The 12142-nt window shown below is 40.5% G+C and overlaps 1 protein-coding gene across 4 annotated transcripts in view; it reads right to left on the reverse strand.

Moving 5' to 3' along the window:
* Window positions 1-6319, reverse strand: part of LOC114031660 (L-lactate dehydrogenase A chain-like) — a 39732-nt gene extending 33413 nt beyond the window's left edge. Inside the window, exons 1-2 of one of the 4 annotated variants that reach the window (XM_027846808.1) lie at window positions 6197-6319; window positions 4815-4949 (exon numbers count right to left, since the gene is read on the reverse strand). In XM_027846808.1, coding sequence (XP_027702609.1) covers window positions 4815-4949; window positions 6197-6295 — 234 coding nt within the window. In that variant the 5' untranslated portion in view covers window positions 6296-6319. Of the gene's footprint in view, window positions 1-3536; window positions 3713-4814; window positions 4950-6151 lie in introns of those variants that run through there. The other 3 variants (XM_027846805.1, XM_027846807.1, XM_027846806.1) reach the window with 3 other exon arrangements.
* Between the last annotated feature and the right edge of the window lie 5823 nt (window positions 6320-12142).

Here is a 12142-nt window from a genome sequence, read left to right on the forward strand (position 1 = left end):
GAGAAAAGCACTACTCTGAGAACCCTACAGCAGAAAGACTAAAGAGAGTCATGTTATTCCCTGATTGACCAAGAGATATGGACCTTGTGAGATGCTTGAACAGTGCAGATCCTAGTTAAACATAAAATAGCAATCCTAGATATGTTAGCAATCCCACAAAGCTGCCTTTACTTTTCCAAAGGAATGTCATGAGTATAGCAGGTTTTTTTGAGATGTTCCTCTGTAATAACTAATGTTCCTTTTTTTTGGGGGGGGGAAGTACAGGGTTATGTTCAAGGAAAACTAGTACCTCTGGTGTGAGGGCTACCAATCCTTTTCCGGGGCTGCTTTCCACCTTTGGTGTTCACTCGATTACCCAACTCTCACCTGTGGCTCTAAGCAGCTGTAACATGTGCAGTGGCCACATCCCAGTAAATTGTTTCAGCAGATGGGTTAAACCAGGTTGAGTGAGACCAACCTGTTAATGAGTTAGGGGGGGTGTCTACCCTAAGTATGTGAAGACTTCCCCTGGTGGAATGGGCAGATGATTATAATTTGCTCCAAAGAACATGGAGGTGGCTGAAACAGGTACTGGAGGGGTCGCCAGTGGAAAAAGTTTAGGAAGCCCTGCTGTAGAGCACTTAGAGGTTGGTTAGATATCAAAGACACCAAGGTCATCCACTGCATCTCATGCCATCATCAGTTATCTTGACTTTGCCTTGCCACTAGACTTTTGATGACTTTGGAAGAGACAGTGAGACCGACAACTTTGAGCAACTCTGCCTCGCTTAAATCCAATTTATGCTCAAATCAAAAAGACATCACCCATACCATTTTATCATTTTTACCTATCTCAAAGTCCTGTGGCAACAGGCAAGTGACGAAGCAGCAGATGCGGATACACTAGGAGTTGTAGTCACAACACTGCAAAAAAGCAGCTCAGGCCACAGTAGAATTCAGCAGCCCCCTGGGTGTCTAAGCAGCCTTTTTTAAAGATCACACTGTTCACCTCCTGGTATGAGGAAGGGGCTAGAAAAGGTGCCCTAAAAATTTTCTGCTTTACCAAACCCTGACCTGCTTACCTTGGAGGTAGGGATCCCACCCTGTGGTTGAAACACAAAAAAAAAATACACTTTTGCAGAGATGATTCCACTCACTACAGTACATGGAATGTGCACATGCTTATACACAACATGTAATCCAGTGAATCTGAAAGATGAACAGCTCTTGTTGCTAGAGAGCTCAGCAGGTATCAAATCCAAATAACAGCCCTGAGTGAAATGAGGATAGCAAATAAAGGCCAGTTTACCAAAGCTGGAACTGGATACACCTTTTTCTGGAGTGGTCTCAGTGAAGGGGAGCACCATGAAGCTGGCATAGGTTTTGTAATAAAAACTAATCTAGTCAACAAGCTTGTATGCCTACCAAAAGGAGTGAATAACAGACTCATGATAACACGATTGCCACTTGCAAGGCGCCATGCTAATCATCATCAGTGCACATGCTACCATCATGATAGACCCTGATGAGGTCAAAGGAAAATTTTATGAAGACCTGGAGACTCTCATCATCAATGTGCAGAAAGACGACAAGCTTATAATTCTAGGTGACTTTAATGTAAGAGTAGGTACAGACTACCAGACATAGCAGGGAGTCCTTGGGAGCAATGGAGCTGAAACAACAACAGTAATGGCTACTTACTACTGAGGACCTGTGCATCTCACAGCCTTCTTATCACCAAAATTTCTGTTTACCTAAATAGAATAAAACTTGATGATGCACCCTCACAGCAAACACTGGCATTTAATAGGCTATGTCATTATAAGAAGAGAGACAGGATGTGAGAGTGAGGAAAGCGACGTGCAGAGTGATAAACTGATCATAAACTTTTATCCTTCCCAAGCTAAATGTTCATATTCAACAAAAGCAGTGGCCCAAAGGAAAGACAACTACCAGAAAACTTCATGTCAACAAATTAAGAGTGCTTTTCCAAGCAGAAACAGTTCATTTTTAACTTGGAGGAAAAGCTGAGCCAATATATGATTGGCAACAGTGGAACAGAAAAGGAATAGCTTTCAGAGATTTGGTGTACAGCACTGCATTTATTCACCTGGGCCAAAACACTCACAAACATCAAGACTGGTTTGATGAAAACAACAGGGAAATTCAGAAATAGATAAACAAAAAATAGAACTCCACAGGATTTACCAGCAGGATAGATCACTGGTCTCTAACTCCATCTATAACTCCATCAAAAATAAAATACAAGGGAAGCTTAGAGAGATGCAGGATTCTTGGCTCAGTAAGAAGACAGGTAAAATTTATGCTGATAAATCCAAAGCACTTTGATGATGCCCTGAGGTTATTTATGGGTCAAAGACCTATGGTGCATTTTAACTACTCAGTGCTGATAGAGTCACATTAATGATAAGGACATGATCTGAAGAGATGGGCTGAACACTTTCACAGCTTTTCAACAGACCATCATCAACCAATGCTAAAGCCACTGACTGTCTACCTCAGATTGAAGTCAATCCCTCTCTAGCTGAATTTCCAACTGAAGGTTTTGAATGCCATTAGGCTCCTCTGGTGGCAAAGTTTCTGGTGCTGAGATTTACAAGGCAGGGGATCCACTGCTCACATAAAAGCTGATTGAAATTTTCCAGGTCATATGGTAAGAGGAGGTTATCCCCCCAGGATTTCAAGGATGCCTCCGTTGTCCACCTCTACATAAAGGTAAAGGAAATAGATTGTCCTGTGATAATCATAGGACTGGGGTAAGGGGGGAAGAGGGAGGTGATCTCTCTTAAGTCATTGTTGGCCAGACTCTTGCCAGAGTCCTCCTTAACAGATTGACTGATCCTTCACCTGGAAGATGGTCATCTATCTGAGAGCCAGTGTGGCTTCAGAAAGAGCCTGGAACTGTCAAGATGGTGTTTGCTGCCCGACAACTTCAGAAGAAATGCAAGGAATAGAACAGAGGTCTATACAAACAACATTCATTAATCTGACCAAAGTCTCTGATACTGTCAAGTCATGATGGCTTGTGGAAAATTATGTCAAAACTCGGTTGCCCAAGGAAGTTCATCAGTATTGTATGTCAATTTCACGATGGCATGCTTGCCTGGGTTCTGGATGCTCTCAAGCTTTCCCAGTCACCAAAGGAGTGAAGCAGGGCTGTGTGCTTGCTCCCATGTTTTAGCATGTTTTCGGCAATGTTGTCAGATTCCTTCAATGAAGACGAAAACAACATCAAGGTCAATTACCACACTGATGGTAAATTTTTTAACTTGAAAGGGCTATAAGCCAAGACTAAAGTGGACAGAGAGTTGGTGTGTGATTTTTTATTAGCAGATGACTGTGCATTCAATGCAACTTCTGAGGCTGAGATGCAACAAAGTATGGATCAATTCTCTGCTCCTTGTGCTAATTTTGGCCTAACAATTAACACCAAGAAAGCAGAAGTTCTCCATCAGCCAGTACTGCACCATCTATACATGGAACTATCAGTGACAGCAAATGGAGAAATTTTGAATGCTGTGGTTAAGTTCACTTACCTTGGCAGGATATTTTCCAAGGATGTACATATAGATGACGAGGTTGACACATGCACTGTCAGAGCTACCTCAGCGTTTGGGAGGCTCCAAAAGTAAATGCTTGAGAGAAGAGGTATTAGGCTGCCTACCAAAGTGAAGGTCTACAATGTTGTTATGCTGATCTCATTGTTGTATGCCTGTGAAACATGAACAGTATACCAGTGCAATGCTAGAAAATTAAACCACTTCCATTTGAATTGTCTTAGGAAGATTCTGAAGATCACCTGGCAAAACCTAGATCCTTTCTTAAGCTAAACTGCCAAGCATTCAAATTCTACTGTGGAGAGTACAACTCCAGTGAACTAGACACACTGTTTGAAGGCCAAACATACATTTGCCTAAAAGACTAGAACTCATACAAGGTAGGCACTCACATAATGGTCAGAAGAAGTGATACAAGGACATTCTCAAGGTCTCTCTGAAGCACCTTGGAGTCAATTGTGTGACATGGGAAACACTGGCATGGCCCAGCATGGTGTGCCAGGATTAAAGAAGGTGCTGTGCTCTATGAATGAAGTAGAATTGCAGTAATTCAAAAGAAACGTGAGATAGGCCAATTTAGAGACACCTCTATTCCAAATTATCATACAGACTATTTGTGCCTGACCTGCGGTAGAGCCTTCCAAGCTTATATTGGTGTGATCAGATCGGATACACTATACCTTGACTCCTACTTAATGATGTCATTTTGGTCCTATTTGAGAACAAAGGACAATCCTCAATCAAAGTTCTTTTGGATCTTTTTTTTAAAATTCCGTTTTATTTTTATTTTTAGTTTCAGATTCTCTCCCTCTTTCTACTCCTCCCCCACCCGAGAAGGCAAGAAATGATCTTCTGAATGTTTAAGCATTTTCTGTGGTAGAGGAAATTAACAATGCTAACCTAACACAAATACAGTACCTTTTCTAGAAGGGATCCAGTTACCTGCTTTTGAGAAGATTCAAGAAATGCACCTTAACTAAGGTGTGTTTTAGAGATTCCCCCAGTTATTTCAGGGTGAGGGCAATGAGCCAGAGAAAAAGTCTAATCCCATTTTTTTGGGTCAGGCTTCCTCAGAATGAACCCCCTTTTAAGTATAAATCTGAAGCTCCTTCTGGGAGGGGGGGTCTCTTGGCCACAAAACCTTTTGGTAAATCACATGAACACTCCTGAAGATGCTGTATCTAACCTTATCACTGTCAACATTTATCAAGTGCCACCTCTTGTGCCACTTTATTTCATGCTAGGTCTATCACTTACCCTCATTAAGATACTGATGGCACATGCCATGCCAACTGCACCAACCCCAACAATGGTAACTTTATTTTGAGCAGATGTCTCTTCTTTAAAAAAATTCTCAATTAGCTTTTCTTTAACTGATGCCATTTTGGAAATCTGAAAGGGAGATTTCAAGTAATTTTGAGCAGCAGACATTAAACAGTATCAGTGAACTGTCATCAACATTTTAAACTTTTAATCATCCAATATATTAGTATCAATAATTGTTTAAAACCCATGTTATCCACAGGTATAAAAAAATGCAAGATATCCAAAGGTATATGGAAGAACAAAACAATGGGAAAATAAACAAGCAAAAAAAAAGAGAAGCTAACCAGGTCAGAGGGGCAAACCAGTGTTTAGTCAATTTGAAGATAACTGTGGGTCTATTCATCTTTTCTCTGAAAATTTTACTTTACTATCCCTCAAGTGCTTCCCCTCTACCTGCCTCATCCTTCCGTAGCAACCACCCCAGAATAATCATGTCTCCTAACTGAGCAGTGTCTTTCTTTTTACACTCCATTCTTCACAAAACTCCCAAAGTAATCTCCTTAACACCCTGCTGTGGTTCCACTCAAAAACTTCCAGTGACTCCCACTGCCTAATAAGTAAGATTTTATTAGTTGGGAGTACAACTGTAGCACTGAAGGTCCTTCACTATCCAGCATCCACCTATCTTTCCAGCCTTATTTTACAAGATTTCCTTTTATTGACTCTACTGGGGAAGCCAGGGTGGACTATCTGTCCAAGCTTCTCCCTGAATGGGATTCCCCTCCCTATCGTTTGTAGGCTGTCTCTCATCAAACTGTGAGCTCCTCGGGCAGCTAGGTGGCGCAGTGACAGAGCTCTGGTCTTGGAGTCAGGAGACCCTGAGTTCAAATCCGACTTAAGACACTTAACATTTACTAGATGTGTGACCCTGCGCATGTCACTTTACCCCGATTACCTCACCAAAAAAAAGCAAAACAAAACTGTGAGCTCCTTTTAGGCTGGGGCTGGTTTGGGGTTTTTATTTGGGGGGCGGGGGGGCGGGGGGGCAGAGGTTGTCTTTGAATCCCTAGCATTTGGATAAGTGCCTGGTACACGGTAGGCACTTAATAAATGCCGGTTGGCGGCACTGTGCTGGTTCTCTCACTTTCATCACAGTTTTATTTCTGTGGCCGGAGCCTTTCCCCCGAATCCCTCGCAGACCCATCGAGGCCAGGCCCCCCACCCCTCCCCCTCGAGGCCCTGCCTGTCACGGGCCTTGCACACAGAAGGCGCTCAAAAGACGCGGGCTGAAATGAAGCAGGTCCCGTTTCCCCCGTGCTCACCCTCACCTTCGGGGCTTCTCTCCCTCACACTCGGGACGGTCAGCTGCGGACCACACGACACCAACCGAGAGGCTGGTTTAACGAACCCACCGGGTGGAGAAGACCTTTGACGACGACCGTTACCCGCCACGCGCCACTCTGCTCACTCATGCGCACAACCCTGGGCTGCCTCCTTCCCAAGCCCGCCTGCGCTTGCGCAAAAAACAGGCTGTTGCCGACTACGGAACCAATGCCCGGAGGGGAGGTGCTTCGAAACTGGTCTGGAGCTTGAGGCACCTGAATACGAAAGCACCGCGCGCCGCTGCGCCTGCGCAACAGAGGAAGGCTCATGTTTTCTAGCTGTGGAGCTCCACGTGGTGATGGGTAATGCCACATTCCCCCAAAGGGCTGAAATATTTTGGGGTTTCCTTCATCCCTCCCCTGGGAACAGTGAGAGCCCCTGTTGTGCCTCCACATGCTAGGAGGCAGCCTAAAGAATTAATCTTTCAGGGCAGCTAGGTGGTGCAGTGGGTAGAGCTCTGGCCTTGGAGTCAGGAGGACCTGAGTTCAGATGTGACGTCAGATACTTGATACTTACTGGCTGTGTGACCCTGAGCAAGTCACTTAACCCCGATTGCATCACCAGAAAGGAAAAAAAAATTATTCTTTCTATGTTACATTACCTTTATCTGTGAATTGGGGATACTTATCTACTTTATTGGGTTGTTAAGCCAAAATGAGATTGGAGAGGGAAAAGCACTTTGGAAATCTGAACTACATTAAAAGAGAATCTTAGAACCTTCTCTTCTTTAAAGCAGAGCCCAGAGAATGTAGTGGAATATTATTCCTTCATAATAAATGAAGAGACAGTTTCAAAGAAAGCTGCATAGGCTTAAATGAACTAATTCAGAGAGAAGTGAGCAGAACAATTTAACTACAACAGGGAAAAAAATAAGCCACTTTGAAAGATTTGAGAACCATAATGATTGAGCAGATGATGAAGCAAGATGCTGCCTAAGTCCTGACAAGAGTGGTGTAGCATTCTGGGTGCAGAATGAGAAGTATATTTTTGGACTTGGCCAACGTTGGGATTTGTTCTGTTTGACTATGCGTATTGGTTACAAGGGTTTGGTTTGGTTTGGTTTTTCAACGTGGATTAAGGAGGAAGGAATTGGTTGGGAGAAGGGAGGCTGGAGGTAGTTTTTCCTAAAGAGAAAGAAAAGTGTCATTTGAATCTTTTAAGAATGCACAGAAGAAAATCTAAGAAAGGCTAAGAGAAATCACAAACAGGACAGTTTTGAAAGTTATATGTTGAATTTATACATACTTAAAAAGAAAAGCAAGTTGTATGTAACATTTGCAGTTTCATGTGTGATCTTTTTTTGTTTTGTACGTACGGAAGGGCTTGTTTTTATTTGATGTTTGCTAAGTTCAGAATTAAAAAGAAAACCCACATCTCAGGTTCCACCTCCTAGAATATGCCTTTCCTAAAACCCCTGATTGTTGTAGCTATCTTCCACTTTAAATTTTATATGTGATTAAAATGCCTGGAGAGCAAGAACTGTATTTTGGAGTTGTTTTTGTTTGTTTGTTTGTTTGCTTGTTTGTTTTTTTTGGTCTCAGAACTCAAACTCAGAATTCAAATAACGTGGAAAAAGTGTGAGAACAATGCATATTCCAGAGTATGGATAATGTGAACTTTTAAATTTTTGTTCTCTTTTGTTTTTATATCACCTTCATTTTCCAGTATCATCTTCTCAGCCCCCAAATAGCCATCCCTTTTAACAAAGAAGAAAAAAATCAGCGTAACTAGCCAAAATATCAGTCAGACAATATACCCATAATGTCCTCACCTCCAAAAAGAAGAATGGGAGGTATATTTTCCTATCTCTTCTTTGGGGCCCAGTTGATCCTTTTTTAGCCCTGTGTTCAGTTGTTAGTATTTTGTTATTCTTTCCATTTACATTGTTATAGTCCTTGTGTATATCATTTTTCTAGTTCTGTTTCCTTTACTTCTAATCAGGTGAACTTGAATTTTTAGCAAAGTGACAAATCTGACCTCACAGGTACCATTGATTCTCAGTAGGATAGGACTTGATTGAAATATGATGTAAGCATATCCTTTGTTCAAAAGAAACACATTTTAAAGTATGTAGATAAAAAATATTTGACAGGACACCTAGAATTAATGTCAAGAAGGATCCATCTCTATCCGCTTTGCTAAGAGAAGGAAGCACCCTATTAAAACAAAATAACACAAACCAGATTCTAAATAATAATAATGCTTCAGAAAATAATACTTTATTGGGTAATGAAATTTGGTCCAAAAGGTAAAGTGATAATCAGGAAGATACTGACTCACAGGAAAGAACTTTTGGTTCTAGAAGAAAATACATCCTAAAAGAGACTTAACTATCTACCCGAAGTTCAAAATAGAATAACAGCAACCAGATAGCAAAGAAGAATATTAAACTCTAAAAGAAATCAAGAAAGTGAAGATGCTCAAATTTTATAAATAGTAAAAAATAATTTTAAGGCAATTACCCCCTGCCTATCAAAAAGATATAATTGTTATAGAAGTGATAAAAATTAAGGATAGAAAAAAATAGGGATAGAAAGTAACTTTAGGTGAAAATATATGGATGTTTTAGAATATTTTATGATTTCTTGTCAAAAATTTTCAAGTTGTTTTGTAAATAGTTCAGTAAATGTTATGTTCCAGGCAATGATTTCCTTATGTAAACTTCAGTATGCTAATTTATCCTTTTGCCAGTATGATGAGGTCTAAGAGAAATCGTTTTTAACAGTGTGTTTATGGCAAGGTAAAGGTTTGGGCTTTTTTAAGCACATGAAAACTTTTTTTGTTATGAAATGTTTTTCTTCATAACCTGGGCGGGGTTGGGGGGAGGAGAATAAAGAAGAATGTATCTATATGAAAATCCTTGGACCCAAGAAAAACAGGAATATACAGAAGAATTTTAAGTGAAAATAAAGGAGAGAGAAAAACAGAAATGACGGCCTCTTCAAGAATGTTTTAGACCACTTTATCAGATGAAAAAAATGGGTGATAGAGTTCATAAAACTCTAGATCACAAAACTAACTAACATTTAGACAAATAGTAGGAGATGTCAACTGCTTGAGCATCTGCTGGGAGACTCAATCCATTAAATCCAGAGAATCTGATCTTTATTGTAGTGCTGTGGGAAAAGCATGGGTGTCCAAGGATCTGGCTTTGAATATGGATAGCTCTGCTACTTATGTGACTCTGGACATCTCTCTGGACCTCAGAAGCCTCACCTGTAAAATGGAATAGATGAGCTCTAAAATTTCTTAAAATTAAATCTTATCACATGAGGCAGTCCATTTCCAGTTTCAGATAACTCTGTGTTTGGAAGTCTTTTCTTCCATATCGGAGCTAAACTCTGACAGTAACTTTCACTACTTCCTTGTAGTTCTGCACACACACACACACACACACACACACACAGAGAATAAGGCTTCTACATGATACCTCTTCAACTATTTGAAGACTGTTATCCTGAAGACTGCTTTACTTGTTTGCAAGTTCAACATCCCTGGTTTCTTGGAGATGGTTCATCTGGAATGTGATATCCCCGATATGACCAGAGCAGAGCACAGAAAAATGATACCTCTTTTGCTTTGGACCCTGCTTCTCAGTGACACTTAAAAATGATACTAACATTTTTGATGGTCATGTCATTTGTGGGCCAAGTTCTGTGCACCACAGGAGGGAATGTTGGGAGTTTGTTTGGTTCTGATATGTAGACCCATGTGTAGACTCTGGGAGCACTGACATTTCATTCTTTGGCATGAGTACCATGTTCCTCAAAGATGTCAGGGGTAGCTCAGGCCAGAGAGGTGTAAACTTTCAGCAAGCCATAAGTGATGGGGATCAAGGACTTGGCACTTGTGAACTCCTTGATGGCAGAGACCATTTTTGCTCTTCTATGTATTTAGAACAGTGCCTAGCACAAAGTTAACACTTAATAAATGTATGTTGTTTTGACTTGACTTGATCAAAACTTCCATTTTTCTTTATCCATTTTATATTCCTTCCCTTCTATCTCTTAACAAGTTGGTCCAACTTCTGTTCAAGGATAACCCTACTACCATCTATGCCTTTAATCCTATTATCTTGTCCTTCAACTATTAATCAGAAGATTCATGTTGAGCTCCAGACCTCATTTCTCTCAACTCCAGATTCACATTTTAAATCGTTTCTTGGATTGATCACCTGAATGGTAGGACAGTATCTCCAATTCAGTATATCCCAAATTGAGTTCATCATCTTTCCTCCAAAATCTGCTTCTCTTCCTGACTTCCTTACTTCTGTTAATAGGATCATAGGCTTCTGTTATTGTCGTTCCTCTTTCATTCTCGGAGGACCAATGACATCAGGAGGGTGATGTCTTAACTTTCCAGTGAATTTAAGTAATATCTCCACCAGTGACACCATATTTTTATTACTATGCCAAAGATTGCATTTTATAATAGCAATGGCACATAATCTTGGTTTAATTTTGAGCTTGTGGTCAGTTAAAAACCCCAGTTCTTTTGGGCCTGGAGTCAGGAAGACTTATTTACACTAGTTCAAATATGGCCTCAGACACTTACTACCTGTATGATCTTGGGCAAGTCATTTAGCCCTGTTTACCTCAAGTTTCTTCATCTGTAAAATGAGCTGAAAAAGGAAATGACCAACTATTCCGGTATCTTTGCCGAGAAAACCCCAAATGGGGTTGGAAAGTCTGACATGACTGAACAACTGTGTGATTACACCACTCTACTGTATGAAACTTTATAGTGGCTTCCCATTGTCTCTACCAAATCAAGTACAGACTTCTTAGCCCTCTAAGACTTGACCTACTAATAGGCTCCAGCTTAGGTGGACTTAAATTAACATGTTTGTTCCCAGGATCATCAAATCATAGGTCTAGAGCTCCAAGGAACCTCAGTGATTATATCTAGTTCAGCTCTGTCATTTTATAGAGGAAAATGAGACAGAGGTTAAGTAGCTTGCCCAAGGTCATACAGGTAGAAAAATATTAGTGTCAAGATTTGGCATACTGTTTTTGCACAGGTGTTTCCCACACCCTTTATTCCCTTTCCTCCTCGTTGCCTGCTGGACTCCACCCTTGATATCCTATTTGTTAAAGCCTAAGGCCTAGATAAAATAATCCTCTATGAAACCCTGGTCTTTCTTCCTGCTACCTCCATCCAGAAGTGATCTCTTATCAATTTATAATATGTAGTATTTCTTTGTATATTCCCAGGGGAAAAGAAACATGAAAGTTTACCACAGGGCTTTTGTACATAGTAGGCTCTAAAGTGTTTGTTGAAAGCTATTTGAGGATCTCTGTTCTTCCTCTACTGTTTTTGTACTCAACTGGAAGTTAAGTCACACCCAAGATTCCAATTACCATCTTTTCGAAATATTCTCAGTAATGAGCAAACTAAAATTGAAAATCATTCAAAGTGCAACATAAAGGTACATATAGAGAATAGGCTGCAACATTACAAAGGAAGAATAATGCAGAAATGGTACAGGATATGTTGTCAGACAAATGTACGACCAAAAAAAAGATGAACTGAGGGGCAGCTACGTGGCACAGCGGATAGAGCTCCAGCCTTGGAGTCAGGAGGACCTGAGTTCAAACCCAACCTCAGACACTTGATACTTACTAGCTTTGTGACCCTGGGCAAGTCACTTAACCCAGATTACCTAAGCAAAAAAAAAAAATGAGCTGATACTTGGTGGTAGGTTGGTTGGCAGTGATGTGGGAAAAAAAATCAATAAATCATCTTAAAAGTTGCACAAATGGGAGGAGAGGGTCAAACATAAAGCAGTTTGTTATATATTATACGTACATACATATAATACACATTTTTAAAAACCAAAACACTATATGGGGTTGATCCTCTTCTGCAATTTTTTTGTCTTGAGATGTTTGTGATTATATGACTGATGAAACTATCAAGAACGATAATTTTAAAGG

This window comes from Vombatus ursinus, unplaced genomic scaffold (assembly GCF_900497805.2).
Source record: "Vombatus ursinus unplaced genomic scaffold, bare-nosed wombat genome assembly UNPS02015202.1, whole genome shotgun sequence".
Taxonomy (NCBI): Eukaryota; Metazoa; Chordata; class Mammalia; order Diprotodontia; family Vombatidae; genus Vombatus; species Vombatus ursinus.